This window comes from Heteronotia binoei, unplaced genomic scaffold (assembly GCF_032191835.1).
Source record: "Heteronotia binoei isolate CCM8104 ecotype False Entrance Well unplaced genomic scaffold, APGP_CSIRO_Hbin_v1 ptg000889l, whole genome shotgun sequence".
Classification (NCBI taxonomy): domain Eukaryota; kingdom Metazoa; phylum Chordata; class Lepidosauria; order Squamata; family Gekkonidae; genus Heteronotia; species Heteronotia binoei.
Genome location: NW_026800119.1, coordinates 110,374 through 131,277, shown reverse-complemented (window position 1 = coordinate 131,277; position 20,904 = coordinate 110,374). Strand labels below are relative to the sequence as shown.

Genomic DNA, 20,904 nt, shown 5'->3' with positions numbered 1-20,904 from the left:
CAGTTTTATTATTACAATCCAAGATCGAGCAGCGAATACAGCAAAAACAGAAAAGCCAGCAACCTTTCCCCCTCCCCTGGGAACACTCCCCGCCCCCCAAGCTCACCCTAGCACAATTCTCCCCCTTCCTTTAAAAGCAACTTTCCCTCCATACTCTATGATGCACAGCCCTCCCCTTCCATAAGTACGAAGAGGTCCCAGGTTCAAGTCCTGCCATAAGCTCTCTGGGTAGCCCCAGGAAAGTCACTCTCGGCAAAGGATCAAAGTCCTAGACTGCAATTTAAGAGCATTCAAATTGCTAGGTGGGCTTCTGCCAGCACGGTGATGAGCCTGTAAGGCAGATCGCTAAAATGTACGAGTTGCCGTTACCGCAGAGGCAGGAGAAGAAGAAAGAGAAACGTCAGGCTGCCTTTTCAGCCTCAGCTGTCCGCCCACACAGAAAACACGGGGAAGACGCTAACCTACCTTGCAGGGAATTGACTCACCACATTCGCCGGGGTGGCAGAAAAAGTCTAGGCTGATGCTTTATTCCAGCTTTTGCGACTCATGAATTCCGGCACCCAAAAAGCTAACGCTGGATTCAAATGCTAAAGGTGCCCTGAACCCCCTTGCTTAAATTTTGCTACCTTGCAGGGTTGTTGTGGAGACTGCAAGCAGATACCGTACATGCTTTAAACATCATCGCCACTATGCATCATCCTAACAATGGGGGACTGGGGGTGAGGAGGCGGCTGGGCATTTCTTACGCTGCGCAGGGGGGCTGGATGAAACAACCTTTGGAGATTCACAGGCTAATGTTTTATTCCAGCATCTACTTTTGTGACTCATGGGTTCATAGAATCACAGAGCTGGAAGGCACCTCGAGGGTCATCTAGTCCAACCCCCCCGCACAATGCAGGAAACTTACAAATACCTCCCCCTAAATTCACAGGATCCTCATTGCTGTCAGATGGCCATCTAGCCTCCGTCGAAAAACCTCCAAGGAAGAAGAAGAAGATATTGGATTTATATCCCGCCCTCCACTCCGAAGAGTCTCAGAGCGGCTCACAATCTCCTTTACAATCTCCTTTACCTTCCTCCCCCACAACAGACACCCTGTGAGGTGGGTGGGGCTGGAGAGGGCTCTCACAGCAGCTGCCCTTTCAAGGACAACCTCTGCCAGAGCTCTGGCTGACCCAAGGCCATTCCAGCAGCTGCAAGTGGAGGAGTGGGGAATCAAACCCGGTTCTCCCAGATAAGAGAGCTCTGGCTGACCCAAGGCCATTCCAGCAGGTGCAAGTGGAGGAGTGGGGAATCAAACCCGGTTCTCCCAGATAAGAGTCCGCACACTTAACCACTACACCAAACTGGAGCCCACCACCTCCCAAGGAAGCCTGTTCCACTGAGGAACCGCTCTAAGTGTCAGGAATCACAGAGTTGGAAGGGACCTCGAGGGTCATCTAGTCCAACCCCCCCGCACAATGCAGGAAACTCACAAATACTGCCCCCTAAATTCACAGGATCCTCATTGCTGTCAGACGGCCATCTAGCCCCCATTTAAAAACCTCCAAGGAAGCAGAGCCCACCACCTCCCAAGGAAGCCTGTTCCACTGAGGAACCGCTCTAAAGGTCAGGAAGTTCTTTCTCAAGTTGAGCCAGAAACTCTATTGATTTAATTTCAACCCGCTGGTTCTGGTCCTACCTTCTGGACCACCCCATCCGCCCCAGCTCCAGTTCCACCCCATCCTCTATACAACAGCCCTTTAAGTACTTGAAGATTGTGATCCTATCACCTCTCAGCTGCCTCCTCTCCAGGCTAAACATCCCCAGCTCCTTCAACTTTTCTTCATAGGACTTGGTCTCCAGACCCCTCACCATCTTCGTCGCCCTCCTCTGGACCCCTTCCAGCTTGTCTAGATCCTTCTTAAAATGTGGTGCCCAAAACTGAACACAATACTCCAGGTGAGGTCTTACCAGAGCAGAGTAAAGCGATATCATCACATCACGTGACCTGGTCACTAGACTTCTGTTGATACAGCTCAAAATTGCATTTGCCTTTTGGTTCTGGCAACCAAAAGCTAACATTCGATTCAAATGTTGTCAAGGTACCCTAAACTCCCTTGCTTAAATTTTAATACCTTGAAGGATTGTTGTGAAGACTGTCAACAGATATTGCATATGCCTTAAATATCATCGCTACTACGCACCATCCTAATACAGGAGGGATAAATGGTGGAGAATGGGGGAAGTGGTGGGGAAATGGTGGGGAGCGAGGGAATGGAGTGGAGGTAGCTGTGCATTTCCTACACTGTGCAGGGGGGTTGGACTAGATGACCTCTGGAGCTCCCTTCCAGGTGCTTTACTAAGGGTTCCCCTACTATGGGCAAACCCTCCTTTTAATGCAATACAGCAGCGGTAAATGGTGGGGAATGGGTGGAGTGGGGGGATGGGGTGGCAGTAGCTGTGCATTTCCTACACTGCGCAGGGGGGCTGGACTAGATGACCTTTGGAGATCCCTCCCAGGTGAATATTGCTGAAGATTCCCCCACAGTGAGCACTGTGCAGGGGGGCTGGACTAGATGACCTTTAGAGATCCCTCCCAGGTGAATATTTCTAAAGATTCCCCCACAGTGAGCACTGTGCAGGGGGGCTGGACTAGATGACCTTTAGAGATCCCTCCCAGGTGAATATTTCTAAAGATTCCCCCACAGTGAGCACTGTGCAGGGGGGCTGGACTAGATGACCTTTGGCGATCCCTCCCAGGTGAATATTTCTAAAGATTCCCTCAAAGTGAGCACTGTGCAGGGGGTCTGGACTAGATGACCTTTGGAGATCCCTCCCAGGTGAATATTTCTAAAGATTCCCCCACAGTGAGCACTGTGCAGGGGGGCTGGACTAGATGACCTTTAGAGATCCCTCCCAGGTGAATATTTCTAAAGATTCCCCCACAGTGAGCACTGTGCAGGGGGGCTGGACTAGATGACCTTTGGAGATCCCTCCCAGGTGAATATTTCTAAGGATTCCCCTACTGTGAGCAATAGTAGCGGTAAATGGTGGGGAATGGGGGGAGTGAGTGGAAGTAAGTGGGGGAATGGGGCGGAGGTAGCTGAGCATTTCCTAACACTGTGCAAGGAGGCTGGACTAGATACCCTTTGGAGCTCCCTTTTAGATGTATAGTTCTAAGGATTCCCCCACTTTGAGCACTGTGCAGGGGGGCTGGACTAGATGACCTTTGGAGATCCCATCCAGGGGCATATTTCTAAGGATTCCCCCACTAGGAGCAACAGCAGGGGATATATGGGGGGGAATGGGGGGAGTGAGTGGGGGAGTGAGTGGAAGGGAGTGGAGGAATGGGGCGGAGGTAGCTGTGCATTTCCCGACACTGTGCAGGGGGGCTGGACTAGATGCCCTTTGGAGATGCCATCCAGGTGCCTATTTCTAAGGATTCCCCCACTGGGAGCAACCCTCCTTTTAATGCAATAACCACCACCCCAAGATGCAACCCCCCCCCCCACTCCTTGCTTTGCAAAGAGCCCCGGCCACGCCCCCTGACGTCACCCTTTGCAAGGGAGCCACGCCCCTCCCGGCCCCGATGACGTCATACCCTTCCCCCCCCGCGGGTTCGCCCCCTCCTACCCCATGCGCATCTTGGGCAGGGCCTGGCCGCTGCCCCCCGAGGGGCCGGGCGGGCGGGGCGGCAGGCGGCCCAGCTGCAGCTGCTTCTCCAGGTGGACATGGCGAGAGGCGGCGGGCAGGATCCGGCCCCCGCCCTCCCGCCCAGAAGGAGCCGCCGGCCAGCCGCTCCCAGCAGCCCCTGCGCGCTCGCTCCCCGCCGGAAGTGAGGGCTCCCGGCCGCGGGGACCGACGGGAAGTGAAGTTCAGCTCTGATGGAAGTGCAGGGAGAAGAGGGTCTGGGACGCGTGACGCTATCCGGAAGTGTCTGCGGAGCATTATGGGAAATGGAGTTTGCGAGGAACTGAGGGGGTAACAGGGAGTGAATAACGGGGAGGGGGGAAATTCGATGCTGAAATTTTTGTGGGTGGGACGCGAAGGGCATTATGGGAAATGGAGTCTTTTCGCGGCTCGGGTGTAGACAGGGCAGGCCAAGGGCGGCCAAACTTGCTTTAACCTAAGAGCCACATAGAACCAACGTCTGATGTTTGAGATTAGAAAGACGTGAACGTCAGATGAGGAAGGGAGGAAGGAAGGAAGGAAGGAAGGAAGGAAGGAAGGAAGGAAGGAAGGAAGGAAGGAAGGAAGGAAGGAAGGAAGGAAGGAAGGAAGGAAGGAAGTCAAATGGATGGAGGGAGAGGGAGATGGAAAGAAAGCAACTTTAACTTTCAATGCATGCTCCAAGCTGCAGGCTGGCTTGGTATGGAGAAAGGATTGAGAGAGAAATGCCTTCTTCAAGCTAGCCAACAAGGTCGGCGGTGGTACTTCAAAAGCCTTACAATATGTGTGAAAGACCCACCTGTGAGACCCACACTATGACAGCTGGTTTCATGTACTGCAGGGGGTGGCCAAACTGGGACGGACATGTGGCTCTTTCACACATATTGTGTGGCTCTGAAAGCACCCGCTGCCCTGTTGGCTGCCTTAGGGGAGGCATTTCTGTCTTTAAATCATTTATCCAAGCCAAGCAAGCCGGCAGCTTGGAGTACGCATTTAAAGTTAAAGCTGCTTTCTTTCCACCACTCTCCCCCCAAAATCTATCTATCTTTCTTTCTTCCTGTCTGCTCTCAAACATCTGATGTTCATGTCTTGTGGCTCTCAGACATCTGATGTTTATTCTTTGTGGCTCTTATGTTAAGCAAGTTTGGCCACCCCTGGTGTAGTGGTTGAGTGTGTGGACTCTTATCTGGGAAAATAAGGTCTGATTCCCCACTCCTCCACTTGCAGTTGCTGGAATGGCCGTCGGTCGGCCATAGCTCTCGTAGGAGTTGTCCTTGAAAGGGCAGCTGCTGTGAGAGCCCTCTCAGCCCCACCCACCTCACAGGGTGTCTGTTGTGGGGGAGGAAGATAAAGGAGATTGTGAACTGCTCTGAGTGGCGGGCGGAATATAAATCCAATGTAGTCGTCTTCTTCCCAAGAAGAGGGAGGCTGGCAGGCAGGCGGGCAAATAGATGGAGGGAGAGGAAAAGATAAGAAGATATTGGATTTATATCCCCGCCATCTAAATCTCAGTCTCAGCGGTTTACAATCTCCTTTACCTTCCTATCCCCCTCAACAGACACCCAGTGAGGTGGGTGGAGCTGAGAGAGCTCTGATAGAAGCTGCCCTTTCAAGGACAGTTCTGTGAGAGCTCTGGCTGACCCAAGGCCATTCCAGCAGGTGCAAGTGAAGGAGTGGGGAATCAAACCCGGTTCTCCCAGATAAGAGCTCTGGCTGACCCAAGGCCATTCCAGCAGCTGCCAGTGGAGGAGTGGGGAATCAAACCCGTTTCTCCCAGATAAGAGAGCTCTGGCTGACCCAAGGCCATTCCAGCAGGTGCAAGTGGAGGATTGGGGAATCAAACCCGGTTCTCCCAGATAAGAGAGCTCTGGTTGACCCAAGGCCATTCCAGCAGCTGCAAGTGGAGGAGTGGGGAATCAAACCCGGTTCTCCCAGATAAGAGCTCTGGCTGACCCAAGGCCATTCCAGCAGCTGCCAGTGGAGGAGTGGGGAATCAAACCCGTTTCTCCCAGATAAGAGAGCAGTGGCTGACCCAAGGCCATTCCAGCAGGTGCAAGTGGAGGAGTGGGGAATCAAACCCTGTTTTCCCAGATAAGAGAGCTATGGCTGACCCAGGCCATTCCAGCAGCTGCAAGTGGAGGAGTGGGGAATCAAACCCCGTTCTCCCAGGTAAGAGTCCACGCACTTAACCACTACACTAAACTGGGAGAGGTGGAAAGAAAGCAGCTTAAATACATTTTCCAAGCTGCTTGGAGAAGTGATTGAACGAGACCAATGCCTTCTCCAAGACAGCTGATGGGGCAGTGGGGACTTCCAGAGCCACACAATATGAGCAAAAGAACCACAGTTCGGCCACCCCTGGTCCAAGCCTAAATCAGAATCCTTTCTTCATGGCCAGAGAGCAATTGAGCCTGGATTACAGAAGAGGTGATAACCGGAAGTTGCCTCATCCTTTCCTCCTGCAGCCTCCTGGGAAACCAAGGCCCGGGCTCTCTGTTGCCATAGAGATGGGAATTCCCTTTTCATCAATCGAAGTTCCCGCTCGGGGCCTCGCAGAGCCTTCTGGGGGCTGTAGTTCCAAGAGGACTGATAGCGCCCGCCCGGTTCTTTCCCCGCCGTTGCCGCTCTTTTCCCAGAGGGCCTTGCGGGGCCGCCGGCCGTTGCTAAGCAGCGGGAAGCGGCTTCGGGCCTACTTTCGGCCCGGGAAGAGGATGAAGCAGAGGAAGGCGGCCAAGAGCGGCTCGGTTCGGACCGGCCCTGGACGCAAACGGAAGGGTGAGCCGAAGGGCGGCTTCAGAGCCCTGGGTTCGAATCCGAGGCGAATTGGGTTGCCAATCCCCAGGTGGGGGCGGGGGATCCCCCGGTTTTGGAGGCCCTCCCCTCCCCCCCGGCTTCAGGGCCGTCAGAAAGAGGGGGAGGGGAGGGGAATACCTGCCCCATCATTCCCTAGGCTGGGGAGACCGATTCCAAAGAGGGGAGAATGGAGAGTTGATCTCTTGGGGGGGGGGGGCTGTTTTTAGAGGTAGAGGCGCCAAATTTGCAGCATGGCATCCAGTGCCTCTCCTCAACATACCTTCCAAATTTCCAAAAGATTGGACCAGGGGGTCAGTTCTGTGAGCCCCCAAAGAAGGTGCCCCCATCCTTCATTATTTCCAGTGGAGGGGAGGCATTTAAAAGGTGTGCGGTCCCTTTAAGTGGGATGGCCAGAACTCCCTTTGGAGTTCAATTATGCTGGTCGCACCCTTGCTCCTGGCTCCACCCCCAGTGTCTCCTGGCTCCACCCCCCAAAGTAGGGTTGCCAATCCCCAGGTGGGGGCAGGGGATCCCCCGGTTTGGAGGCCCCTCTCCCCGCTTCAGGGGTCATCAGAAAATCGGGCGGGGGGGGAGAAAAAATGTCTGCTGGGCACTCCATTATTCCCTATGGAGTGATTCCATACCTATATCATTATTTTATTTTTCGGTTACAGAGCGCAAACAATAACAGATGCAAACAAACGAAAAAGGACGAATTGCAACATAAAAAGGAGATTAACATGTGGAATTCACTGCCACAGGAGGCGGCGGCGGCTACAAGCATAGCCAGCTTTAAGAGGGGATTGGATAAAAATATGGAGCAGAGGTCCATCAGTGGCTATTAGCCACAGTATATATATGTATGTGTGTGTGTGTGTGTATATATATATATACACACACACACACACACACACATATATATTGGCCACTGTGTGACACAGAGTGTTGGACTGGATGGGCCATTGGCCTGATCCAACATGGCTTCTCTTATGTTCTTATGAGATAGGGGATAGGGTGAAACTCACTATGAGCATATATACGTACAACCTCACTTTCTTGCCTAAAAATAAGTCTTAACATCAAAAATAAGTTGCTATCTCTCAACCAGCATATACATATTATCTAGGAGAGCCAGTTTGGTGTAGTGGTTAAGTGCGTGGACTCTTATGTGGGAGAACCGGGTTGGATTCCACACTCCTCCGCTTGCAGCTTCTGCAATGGCCTTGGGTCTGCCATAGCTCTGGCAGAGGTTGTCCTTGAAAGGGCAGCTGCTGTGAGAGCCCTCTCAGCTGCCCCCACCTCACATGGTGTCTGTTGTGGGAGAGAAGATATAGGAGATTGTAAGCCGGTCTGAGTCTCTGTTTCAGAGAGAAGGGTGGGGTATAAATCTGCAATTCTTCTTCCTATTTTGGTGACGTTCATTTGTCTCTCTCAGTTATAACAATTCATCCCTTTGTTAACCACTAATAAAATAAATTCCAGTTTTCATCGACATACTTCTTCAGTTTGATTCTTAACAGATTAGAAAGTTTATCCATTTCAGCTGTGTCTACTTTTTGTTGTTGTTCAGTCGCACAGTCTAGTCAGACTCTTTGCGACCCATGGACAAAGTCACGCCAGGCCCTCCTGTTTTCCACCATACTCTGACGTCTGCCCAAATTCGTGTTTGTTACATCAGTAACACTGTCCAGCCATCTCATCATTTGCCGTCCCCTTCTTCTTTGGCTTCTGTCTTTCCCAGCATCAGGGTCTTCTCCATGAAGTGCTCCTTCAGTCAGGGTTGATTTCTCTTAGGACTGACTGACTGGATCTTCTTGCCATCCAAGGGACTCTCAAGAGTCTTCTCCAGGGAGTGCTCCCTTCTCACTGGGTGGCCAAAGTATTTGAGCATCATCTTCATCATCTGACCTTCCAGGGAACAGTCTGGGTTGATTTCCCTTAGGACTGACTGACTGGATCTTCTTGCAGTCCAAGGGACTCTCAAGAGTCTTCTCCAGGGAGTGCTCCTCTCTCATTTAGTGGCCAAAGGATTTGAACTTCAGCTTCAGCATCTGACCTTCCAGGGAACAGTCTGGGTTGATCTCCCTTAGGACTGACTGATTGGATCTTTCTGCAGTCCAAGGGACTCTCAAGAGTCTTCTCCAGTGAGGGCTCCCTTCTCATTCGGTGGCCAAAGTATTTGAGCTTCAGCTTCAGCATCTGACCTTCCAGGGAACAGTCTGGGTTGATTTCCCTTAGGACTGACTGATCCGATCTTCTTGCAGTCCAAGGGACTCTCAAGAGTCTTCTCCAGTGAGTGCTCCCTTCTCATTTGGTGGCCAGAGTATTTGAGCTTCAGCTTCAGCATCTGACCTTCCAGGGAACAGTCTGGGTTGATTTCCATTAGGACTGTGTCTATTATTTTTACAATTAATTCATCCATTGTCGGCATTTCATTTCTTTTCCAGTACTGCGCTAACAAAATCCTTGCAGCCGTAGTAACGTGGACTATCAAATGCTTCTGGATTTTCCCCTTTTTATCTGGCAATAAATTTAAAAGAAATATCTCTGGCTTGAATTACAGTTTTTAACATTTTTTTGGAGTATTTCATGGGCTTTTGTCCAAAATTCCTTCACTCTTTTACAAGACCACCATACTTGAAAAAACGTTCCCAAATTATTCTCACATTTCCAACATTTGTTAGATAAGCCTGCAAACATCTTTGCTAACTCCGCTGGGGTCATATACCATCTGTATATAATTTTATAAATATTTTCTTTAAATGATGTTGACTTAGTATTTGGAATGCCAAATCTGAGCCCACTCTTCCAAATGAATTACATGGTCAATATTTCTAGCCCATTTAATCATTACATCTTTAACTACCTCATCCTGCATTTATAACTGGAGGAGGAATTTATATAGTTTACTAATTTTTACCTCGGTCTTTAGAAAGAATTTATCAAACACAGTTTCTTTCAGGTAGAAGCCCTTTTCTTTATCCCTATTATGTCTAGACTTTTTTGGGGCCATTCTCCACCAATCTAGGGTAATATTCTGATCAGCTAATTGAGTGCTTGTTCTAATCCAACAGGACTTCATATGTTAATGATATCTCGTGTATTGACAAATGGGGCTCACTCAAATGGGGGTATTGACAAATGGGGTCACCCAATTCGGGATCTTATCATTCAAAGATCTTCTTGTTTTTTCCCACACAGCAATTAAAGACTTTCTTATTAAATGATTCTTGAAATAGTTGTGTCCCCCTATTCCATACCATAGGGGAACACAACAGTCCAATTCTGGGGGGTCCAATTCTATGAGCTCCAAAAGAAGGTGCCCCGATCCTTCATTGTTTCCAATGGAGGGAAGGCATTTAAAAAGGTGCGCGGTCCCTTTAAATGTGATGGCCAGAACTCCCTTGGAGTTCCATTATGCTTGTTACACCCTTGCTTCTGGCTCCGCCTCCAATGTCTCCTGGCTCCACCCCCAAAGTCCCCAGATATTTCTTGAATTGGACTTGCCAACCCTAGCCATCATCCCGGCTTATTTGCATGTTCAAAAAAATTTTTTCTTGCGTATTTAATTTTTCTTGCCATCTCCTCTAAGTATAAAAGTATCATCTGGTGTTGTAACAACTGTATCTCCCTCTTCAAAGTCTTAATACCAGGATTCTTTTTAAGAACATCTTCTTTAAGCTTTGCCAGTGTTTCTTCGTGTTTTTTCCTCTTAAATTTCCTCTGCCGTGCATTAAATTTGATTGCCAAACCTCTAAAATAAGCTTTACTAGTATCCCAGATAATATTTGGTGATGACTCCTCTATGGTATTAACTTTAAAGAAAAATGTCAATTCTTTTTCTACTTCAGTGTTCATTGTACAATCATGAAGTATTTAGCCTCCATCTCAAGTTTCTAGGTTGATTTTTCCACACCAGTAATGTAGGGCTGTGATCTGCAAAGGTTCTTGCCAATATTTTAACATCTGAGAGATCTCTCATCATTCCCATGGTAAGCCAGGCCATGTCAATTCGGGACCAAGATTCATGTCTTTCGGAAGAGAAGGTAAAGTTTTTTGCAGAGGGGTTGCGAGTTCTCCAAGCATCTGACATCTTATATTCATCCACCATTCTCATAAAGCTTTTGGATAATCATTGTCCTTTCGTCTTTACTTGCCTGCAGAACGCCGCTGCCCGGTTGTTATTGGGGCTCCCAAGATGGGAGCACATTTGGCCGGGGCTCCGGGCTCTGCACTGGCTGCCAATAACCTACCGAGTCCGGTACAAGGTGCTGGTCATCACCTTTAAAGCCCTATATGGCCTAGGACCTGCCCACCTGAGGCACCGTCTCTCCCCACATGTTCCCCAGAGAGTACTGAGATCGGGAACCCAAAATCTTCTCGTTGTCCCTGGGCCAAAGGAAGCCCGCCTGAAATCTACTAGGGATAGGGCCTTCTCCGTAATGGCCCCTTCTTGGTGGAACCAGCTGCCGGAAGAGGTGAGGGCCCTGCGGGACCTTGCCCAGTTCCGCAGGGCCTGCAAGACAGCCCTCTTCCGGCTGGCTTATAACTAACCGGCATCCGAAACTGAGTGTAGTTTATTAGACCGCTGTATGTTTTCTAATGTTTTTAACTGTTTTAACTGTGTAAATTGTGTAACATGTTTAAATTTTTTATATCTCCACGTTAGATTTTATATGCTGTAAGCCGCCCTGAGCCACTTGGTGGGAAGGGCGGGATATAAATCATAAATAAACTAAACTAAAAACTGCTAGACTTTCTATCTTCCAAATTGTCAAAAACTGCATTAAGGTCCCCAATTACACAGATATTTTCGTAGTCGTACAGCTGCAGGGTTTGTTGTAGTTTATTATAGAACGGTTCGTGATTTTCATTTGGTGCATAAACGTTTACTATTAAAAATTTTTGCTCATCTCTTTGTATCTCAACAAGTAAAGACCTCGCATCTTCTGCCATATAGACACATGTTGACTTAAATCTTTCACTAATGTACATAGCTACGCCCCTTTTTCTCTTTTTAGAATACAACGCTGTGTATATTTGGAATACTGTGTGCAGTCCTGGTCGCCGCACCTCAAAAAGGATATTATAGCATTGGAGAAAGTCCAGAGAAGGGCAACTAGAATGATTAAAGCGCTGGAACACTTTCCCTATGAAGAAAGGTTGAAACGCTTGGGGCTCTTTAGCTTGGAGAAACGTCGACTGCGGGGTGACATGATAGAGGGATGGAGAAAGTAGAGAAAGAAGTACTTTTCTCCCTTTCTCACAATACAAGAACTCCTGGGCATTCGATGAAATTGCTGAGCAGACAGGTTAAAGCAGATAAAAGGAAGTACTTCTTCACCCAAAGGGTGATTAACATGTGGAATTCACTGCCACGGGAGGTGGTGGCGGCCACAAGCATAGCCAACTTCAAGAGGGGTTTAGATAAAAATATGGAGCAGGGGTCCATCAGTGGCTATTAGCCACAGTGTGTGTGTGTGTGTATAATTTTTTTGGGCCGCTGTGTGACACAGAGTGTTGGACTGGATGGCCAATTGGCCTGATCCAACATGGCTTCTCTTATGTTCTTATGTGACACAGAGTGTTGGACTGGATGGGCCACTGGCCTGATCCAACATGGCTTCTCTTATGTTCTTATGTGACACAGAGTGTTGGACTGGAGGGGCCATTGGCCTGATCCAACATGGCTTCTCTTATGTTCTTATGTGACACAGAGTGTTGGACTGGAGGGGCCATTGGCCTGATCCAACATGGCTTCTCTTATGTTCTTATGTGACACAGAGTGTTGGACTGGAGGGGCCATTGGCCTGATCCAACATGGCTTCTCTGATGTTCTTATGTGACACAGAGTGTTGGATTGGAGGGGCCACTTGCCTGATCCAACAGGGCTTCTCTTATGTTCTTATGTGACACAGAGTGTTGGACTGGATGGGCCACTGGCCTGATCCAACATGGCTTCTCTTATGTTCTTATGTGACACAGAGTGTTGGACTGGATGGGCCATTGGCCTGATCCAACAGGGCTTCTCTTATGTGCCTCAGAGTGTTGGACTGGAGGGGCCACTGGCCTGATCCAACAGGGCTTCTCTTATGTCCTTATGTGACACAGAGTGTTGGACTGGAGGGGCCATTGGCCTGATCCAACATGGCTTCTCTTATGTTCTTATGTATAGCTTCCCAAGTTTTTTGTTTTCTAAGAGATGCTTATCTTTTTCTCTGATGTAGATAGATCCAAGCGGGCAGCCACGTTGGTCTGAAGCAGCTGAACAAAGCAGGAGTCAAGTGGCACCTTTAAGACCAACCAGTTTTTATTTAGAACAGAAGCTTTCGTGTGCTCTTGAGCACACTTCCTCAGACGAGGAATCCAGCACAGTGAGCAAAGCCGTACAGAGCTGAGCAGAGCCGTACAGAGCTGGTAGGCAGTGGCCCAGAATGCAGCAGTTTGGTGCGTTGGTGAAGTGTGTGGACTCTTCTCTGGAGAACCGGGCTTGATTCCCCACTTCTCCACTTGCAACTGTTGGAATGGCCTTGGGTCAGCCGGAGCTCTTTGAGAGAACCGGGTTTGATTCCCCACTTCTCCTCTTGCAGCTGTTGGAATAGTCTTGGGTCAGCCGGAGCTCTCGCAGAGCTGTCCTTGAAAAGGCAACTTCTGGGAGAGCTCTCTCAGCTCCACCCGCCTCACAGGGTGTCTTTTGTGCGGGAAGGAGATTGTAACCCGCTCTGAGACTGATTCAGAGAGAGGCCGGGGTATAAATCTACGGTCTTCTTCTTCAGCGCCGATGCAGGTAAACTCTTTGGAGAGCTCCATCATCAATCCTAATGCCTCTTCTCTTGCTTTTTTCCACAGGCCTTAGCGACATCTCCCCCTCCACCAGTCTGCCGCCTCTTGTGGAAGGACAGCTACGTTGCTTTCTAAAGCTGACCGTTAGCAAAATCCTATGGACGGTGGCCAAACCTCCAGCTTCTACTGTGGTGCGAGTGAGGTGGTGGGGAGAAACGTCCGATGGCACCATCTTTGTCCCCAGGGGCACTTCTCAGGTCGAACGAAAAGCTTTCAGGACTGCCACCCGCTACCCAATTCGGTGTGGTCCCAAGCAGTTTACCTCCTACCTGACAGGTATGTGGGGACTGGAGTCCTTGGATTGTAAAAATTCTGTCTGTTTGGTTGGGGATTTCCTGAAGCAGAACTAGAAATGAACGTTAGCCAATGACCTGGGAAAATAAGAACATAAGAAAACATAAAAGAGAAGCCATGCTGGATCAAGCCAATGTCCCATCCAACACTCTGTCACACAGGCCAAGAAAACCCAGGTGCTATCAGGAGGTGCATCAGTGGGGCCAGGACACTAGGTGCCCCCCACCACCCCAAGCACTAAGAATACAGAGCATCACTGCCGCAGATATAACAACATAAGAGAAGCCATGTTGGATCAGGCCAGTGCCCCATCCAGTCCTACACTCTGTGTCACACAGTGACCAATACAACCCAGGTGCCATCAGGAGGTCCATCAGTGGAGCCAGGACACCAGAAGCTCTCCCACTGTGCCCCCCACAGCACCAAGAATACAGAGCATCATTGCCCCGGACATAAGAACCTAAGAGAAGCCATGTTGGATCAGGCCAATGACCCATCCAGTCCTACACTCTGTGTGTCACACAGTGACCAGAAATACCCAGGTGCTATCAGGAGGTGCATGAGTGGGGCCAGGACACTAGAAGCCCTCTGACTGTGCCCCCCCCAAGCACCTAGAATACAGAGCATCACCAGCCCCAGACATAAGAACAAAAGAGAAGCCATGTTGGAGCAAGCCAATGGCCCATCCAACACTCTTGTGTCTCAGAGCGGCTCACAATCTCCTTGATCTCCCCATCCCCCACAACAGACACACTGTGAGGTGGGTGGGGCTGAGAGGGGTCTCCCAGAAGCTGCCCTTTCAAGGACAACTGCGAGAGTTCTGGCTTACCCCAAGGCCATTCCTGCAGCTGCAAGTGGAGGAGTGGGGGAATCAAACCCGGTTCTCCCATATGGTCTGGCTGACCCAAGACCATTCCAGCAACTTCAAGGGGAGGAGTGGGGAATCAAACCCGTTTCTCCCAGATAAGAGAGCAATGGCTGACCCAAGGCCATTCCAACAGCTGCAAGTGGAGGAGTGGGGAATCAAACCCGGTTCTCCCGGATAAGAGAGCTCTGCTGACCCAAGACCATTCCTGCAGCTGCAAGTGGAGGAGTGGGGGAATCAAATCTGGTTCTCCCATATAAGAGAGCTCTGGCTGACCCAAGGCCATTCCAGCAACTTCAAGGGGAGGAGTGGGGAATCAAACCCGGTTCTCCCAGATAAGAGAGCAATGGCTGACCCAAGGACATTCCAGCAGCTGCGAGTGGAGGAGTGGGGAATCAAACCTGGTTCTCCCAGATAAGAGAGCCACTTGCAGCTGCTGGAATGGCTCTTGGGTCAGCCAGAGCTCTCTTATCCGGGAGAACCGGGTTTGATTCCCCGCTCCTCCACTTGCAGCTGCTGGAATGGCCTTTCGGTCAGCCATAGCTCTCTTATCTGGGAGAACCGGGTTTGATTCCCCCACTCTTCCACTTGCACCTGCTGGAATGGCTTTGGGTCAGCCATAGCTCTCGCAGGAGTTGTCCTTGAAAAGGCAGCTTCTGTGAGAGTTCTCAGCCCCACCCTACCCCACAGGGTGTCTGTTGTGGGGGGAGGAGATTGTAAGCCGCTCTGCTTCAGAGAGAAGGGTGGGGTATAAATCTGCAATCTTCTTCCCTTATCTGGGAGAACCAGGTTTGATTCCCGACTCCTCCACTTGCAGCTGCAGGAATGGCCTTGGGTTAGCCATAGCTCTGGCGGAGGTTGTCCTTGAAAGGGCAGCTGCTGTGAGAGCCCTCTCAGCCCCACCCACCTCACAGGGTGCCTGTTGTGGGGGAGAGAAGACATAGGAGATTGTAAGCCGCTCTGAGTGTCTGCTTCAGAGAGAAGAGCTGGATATAAATCCTCAGACTTCTTCTTAAAAACTCAAATGGTGCCCTTTAGGTTTTCTTTGAATCCTGGACTACCAGGGCGTCCTGCTGGGAGGAAGGAAACTTACAAAGCATCTGAACGACGTGTCTTAATGCGGCTTTGTTCCAAAAATCTTGTTCTGCCTTGTTAGAGGATGTCAGTTTGATGGGTGCTGTAGAGAGATGTTTAAAAGACAGAACCCAAAAGTCTGGGTTTTTTAACCTAGATGGCACCTGAGATGTTTCACCTGCCGCTTTCTACATTTGTGAGTATAAATGCATTCTTTTATGGGAGCCCATTCATTTCTCCCCTTTTGTTTTCTGTAGACATGGGTGCTCTTGTACTGGAAGTCATGACCAGAACCGACCACCTCCCCATCGGGCGCGTTCAGATGTGCGGGCTTTCGCAGCTGTCTCCAAGTCACCCGATCAGCGGGTTTTTCACCATTGTGTCCCCGACCTCCGAGAAGATGGGAGAGCTGCAGGTAGCTCCAAAGCCTTTTCCTGCCTAATGTTTTTCTGAACATGGCTGGCATGGTTTAAGCCGGGGGGACTCCAACCCCTGGTCCATGGCCTGTTAGCAACCGGGCTGCGGAGCGAGACAGAGGCATGGTGAGGGGACGGTGGCTCAGTGGTAGAGCATCTGCTTGGTAAGCAGAAGGTCACAGGTTCAATCCCCGGCATCTCCAGTTAAAAGGACCAGGCAGTAGACGATGGGAAAGACCTCAGCTTGAGACCCTGGAGAGCCATATAGTGGGGCTGTAGCTCAGTGGTAGAGCATCTGCTTGGTAAGCAGAAGATCCCAGGTTCAAGCCCCGGCATCTCCAACTAAAAAGGGTCCAGGCAAGTAGGCGTGAATAACCTCAGCTTGAGACCCTGGAGAGCCATGAATGGGGCTGTGGCTTGGTGGTAGAGCATTTGCTTGGTAAGCAGAAGGTCCCAGGTTCAATCCCCGGTATCCAACTAAAAAGGGTCCAGGCAAGTAGGCATGAAGAACCTCAGCTTGAAACCCTGGAGAGCCATGAATGGGGCTGTGGCTCAGTGATAGAGCATCTGCTCGGTAAGCAGAATGTCCCAGGTTCAATCCCTGGAATCTCCAACTAAAAAGGGTCCAGGCAAGTAGGCGTGAATAATCTCAGCTTGAGACCCTGGAGAGCCATGGATGGGGCTGTGGCTCAGTGGTAGAGCATCTGCTTGGTAAGCAGAAGGTCCCAGGTTCAGTCCCTGGCATCTCCAACTAAAAAGGGTCCAGGCAAGTAGGCGTGAAGAACCTCAGCTGGAGACCCTGGAGAGCCACTGCCAGTCTGAGTAGACAAGACTGACTTTGATGGACCCAGGGTCTGATTCAGTAGAAGGCAGCTTCAGATGTTCATAAAAAAGGGGAGGGGCGGTCTCTCAGTGGCAGAGCATCTGCTCAGCATGCAGAAGATCACAGGTTCAATCCCCGGCATCTCCAGTTAAAAGGACCAGACAGGAGGTGGTGGGAAAGACCTCAACCTGAGACCCTGGAGAGCCATAAATCCAATATCTTCTTCTCCATTTGCACCTGCTGGAATGGCCTTGGGTTAGCCACAGCTCTTGCGGGAGTTGTTCTTGAAAGGGCAGCTTCTGGGAGAGCTCTCTCAGCCCCACCCACCTCACAGGGTGTCTGTTGTGGGGGGAGAAGATATAGAAGATTGTGAGCTGCTCTGAAATTCGGAGAGGAGGGCGGGATATAAATCCAATATCATCATCATCGTTTAAAGACCCTGTGGTGCGGAGTGGTAATGCCGCAGTACTGCAGTCAGAGCCCTCTGCTCATGACCTGAGTTCGATCCCTGCGGAAGCTGGGTTCTGGTCACTGGCTCAAGGTTGACTCAGCCTTCCATCCTTCCGAGGTCGGTAAAATGAGGACCCATCTTGCTGGGGGGAAAGCGTAGAGGATTGGGGAAGGCAAGGGCAACCCCCCCTCCCCCGGTAAAAAGTCTGCTGTGAAAATGTTGTGAAAGCAACATCACCCCAGAGTCAGAAAAGCTGGTGCTTGCACAGGGGGTGGGATAGGGATGGGGTAGTGGGTGGGGGGGGCAGTCTGGTATGGCAAAAACGTCAGCACCCCACACCGGTCCATGGAAAAATTGTCTTCCACGAAACTGGTCCCTGGTGCCAAGAATGTCGGGAGCCACCGGTTTAAGCGACACCAGTAGACAAACGGGGCTCAGAAACGTATCTGTTGCAAGGCGGAGGGGAAAGAGATTTCTGCATGATAGACACTCCATCTCTCCTCAGTTTTCCGGATGGGAAAGAAAATCCCTTTTTTTCCCCCAACAATTTTATTAGTAACATATGGTAATAAATTTCAATTTCTTACTTCATTAATAATTACTTCTTTTTTTTTAATCTATCCCATACTTTCTACCCACGCCTCCCCCGTTACTTCACCCCCGCCGGTGTTATATACTTAAAATCTTAATATTAAAGGTACCCTTAATTAATAAGAACCAGAATTAATATCCTCCTCCCTCTTGTACTTAACCATTATCAAAGATTGTCCAATGTCCTTTTATTTTCCACTTTTTCTACGTATCTTCTGAACTTTTTCCACGCCATCTTAAAAACTTCTAAATCATAGTCTCTTAATATTATCAAAGATTTCAGGTTTTCACGGCTGGTAACATCATTAGGGTTTGTAGAATCTTTCGGGCTCAAGTGCCGTGTTCTACTGGAGAAAGTTTTTCTTCCAGACGTTTCGTTCTCAGCTGCGGAGAACATCCTCAGTGGCGTTGCAGCAACACCACTGAGGATGTTCTCCGCAGCTGAGAACAAAACGTCTGGAAGAAAAACTTTCTCCAGTAGAACACGGCACTTGAGCCCGAAAGATTCTACAAACCCTAATCTCTTAATAATATTGTTAATTTGTCCATTTCACTCCATGTCATAACCTTTACAATCCAATCCCATTTCTCTGGTATTTTTTCTTGCTTCCACAACTGCGCATACAATGTCCTAGCAGCTGAGAGCAAATACCAGATTACAGTTCTATCTTCTTTTGGAAATGTTTCCATTTGTAATCCCGACAGAAAAGTCTCTGCAACTTTGTTTAAATTCGTATCCCAAGATCTTAGAAATCTCTCGTTGGATCCCTTTTGATTCTTTCCTTCCAGGCGTCGCTTGTTCTGGAACCTCTGTCCGAAACCTATGACAGCAGCAGCTCCATCCCAAACACGGACGTGAGCTTCAGTGCCGGTTTGCCTGCCCAGGGAGCCAAAGAGCCCACCGATCCCAGCCGCTTCCTTGCCCCGTCTCAGCTGTACAAACCCCCCGGCGTGAGCGTTGTGGGAAGCGAGTCCGTCAGCAGCAGCAGGACCCCGACGCCCAGGTGATTTATTTTGCCTGCCCTTGAGCTCTGCGGAGGTTTAAATCACAGTTTGCGGCATCCTCCAGTAGATCTGTGCAGCTCGGACATCCTGGATAGAGGAGGAGGAGATGATGATATTGGATTTATATCCCGCCCTCCACTCCGAATCTCAGAGTGGCTCACAATCTCCTTTATCTTCCTCCCCCTCAACAGACACCCTGGGAGGTGGGGGGGGGGCTGAGAGGGCTCTCACAGCAGCTGCCCTTTCAAGGACAACTCCTACGAGAGCTCTGGCTGACCCAAGGCCATTCCAGCGGCTGCAAGTGGAGGAGTGGGGAATCAAACCCGGTTCTCCCAGATAAGAGAGCTCTGGCTGACCCAAGGCCATTCCAGCGGCTGCAAGTGGAGGAGTGGGGAATCAAACCCGGTTCTCCCAGATAAGAGAGCTCTGGCTGACCCAAGGCCATTCCAGCAGCTGCAAGTGGAGGAGTGGGGAATCAAACCCGGTTCTCCCAGATAAGAGGGCTCTGGCTGACCCAAGGCCATTCCAGCGGCTGCAAGTGGAGGAGTGGGGAATCAAACCCTGTTCTCCCAGATAAGAGAGCTATGGCTGACCCAAGGCCATTCCAGTGGCTGCAAGTGGAGGAGTGGGGAATCAAACCCGGTTCTCCCAGATAAGAGAGCTCTGGCTGACCCAAGGCCATTCCAGCAGCTGCAAGTGGAGGAGTGGGGATTCAAACCCGGTTCTCCCAGATAAGAGAGCTCTGGCTGACCCAAGGCCATTCCAGCAGCTGCAAGTGGAGGAGTGGGGAATCAAACCCTGTTCTCCCAGATAAGAGAGCTATGGCTGATCCAAGGCCATTCCAGCAGCTGCAAGTGGAGGAGTGGGGAATCAAACCCGGTTCTCCCAGGTAAGAGTCCGCACACTTAACCACTACACCAAACTGGCTCTCTAGAGAACATGTTTGTCCTCAACACCCTTCACAAAGTTATTCTCAGCTGCCCTCTTCTTCCTTGTGAGCTTGGCTTGCTTTCTTAGAATCATAGAATCCTAGAGTTGGAAGGGACCTCTCGGGTCATCTAGTCCAACCCTCTGCACAATGCAGGAAGCTCACAATCACCTCCCCCTAAATTCACAGGATCTTCATTGCTGCCAGATGGCCATCTAGCCTCTGTTGAAAAACCTCCAAGGAAGGAGAGCCCACCACCTCCCGAGGAAGCCTGTTCCACTGAGGAGCCGCTCTGACGGTCAGGTCATAGAGTTGGAAGGGACCTCCAGGGTCCTGCACACTGCAGGAAACTCACAAACCCCTCCCTTTAAATTCACAGGATCTTCATCGCTGTCAGATGGCCATCCAGTCTCTGTTGAAAAACCTCCAAGGAAGGAGACCCCACCACCTCCTGAGGAATCATAGAGTCATAGAGTTGGAAGGGACCTCCAGGGTCATCTATCCCAGCCCCCTGCACACTGCAGGAAACTCACAAACCCCTCCCCCTAAATTCACAGGATCTTCATTGCTGTCAGATGGTCCTCTAGCCTCTGTTGAAAAACCTCTAAGAAGGAGAGCCCACCCCCTCCTGAGGAATCATAGAATCCTAGAGTTGGAAGGGACCTCCAGGATCATCTAGTCTAACCTTCTGCACAATGCAGGAAACTCACAAACCCCTCCCCCTAAATTCACAGGATCCTCATTGCTGTCAGATGGCCATCTAGCCTCTGTTGAAAAACCTCCAAGTAAGGGGAGCCCACCACCTCCTGAGGAAGCCTGTTCCACTGAGGAAGTGCTCTAAGTGTCAGGAATCATAGAGTTGGAAGGGACCTCCAGCGTCATCTAGCCCAACCCCCCCTGCACAATGCAGGAAACTCACAAACACCTCCCCCTAAGTCGACAGGATTGCTTCCTCATTCTTGTTCAAGGGCACATGCTCAGAGAGCAGTTTGATGGGCCATCTCCTTCCATAAGCCCCTGGGTGCCAGCTACAGTCCTCCGGAAGCCCATCTGTCGTCTGTCCCACCGGGGAGGCCAGAGCCTGGGCCTCTTCCATCATAGGATGGGCTTCCTGAAGAGGGGAGGGCCCCTCATTCCCCATTGCCGGGAGGTATCCAACATAACCCCCAT

At 50.3% G+C, this 20,904-nt stretch overlaps 2 protein-coding genes across 2 annotated transcripts in view; one reads left to right on the top strand and one right to left on the bottom strand.

Annotated features, from left to right (window-relative positions):
- LOC132590866 (protein phosphatase methylesterase 1-like) overlaps positions 1-4,483 on the bottom strand; it is a 33,140-nt gene extending 28,657 nt beyond the window's left edge. Inside the window, exons 1-2 of the mRNA XM_060263797.1 lie at positions 4,451-4,483; positions 3,616-3,824 (exon numbers count right to left, since the gene is read on the bottom strand). Of these exons, the coding sequence (XP_060119780.1) occupies positions 3,616-3,824; positions 4,451-4,483 (242 nt within the window). The remainder of the gene's footprint in view (positions 1-3,615; positions 3,825-4,450) is intronic.
- A 1,879-nt stretch (positions 4,484-6,362) lies between these two features.
- The window catches only part of C2CD3 (C2 domain containing 3 centriole elongation regulator), a 123,998-nt gene continuing 109,456 nt past the window's right edge, over positions 6,363-20,904 (top strand). The window contains exons 1-4 of the mRNA XM_060263796.1: positions 6,363-6,426; positions 13,294-13,563; positions 15,778-15,935; positions 18,591-18,805. Of these exons, the coding sequence (XP_060119779.1) occupies positions 6,363-6,426; positions 13,294-13,563; positions 15,778-15,935; positions 18,591-18,805 (707 nt within the window). The remainder of the gene's footprint in view (positions 6,427-13,293; positions 13,564-15,777; positions 15,936-18,590; positions 18,806-20,904) is intronic.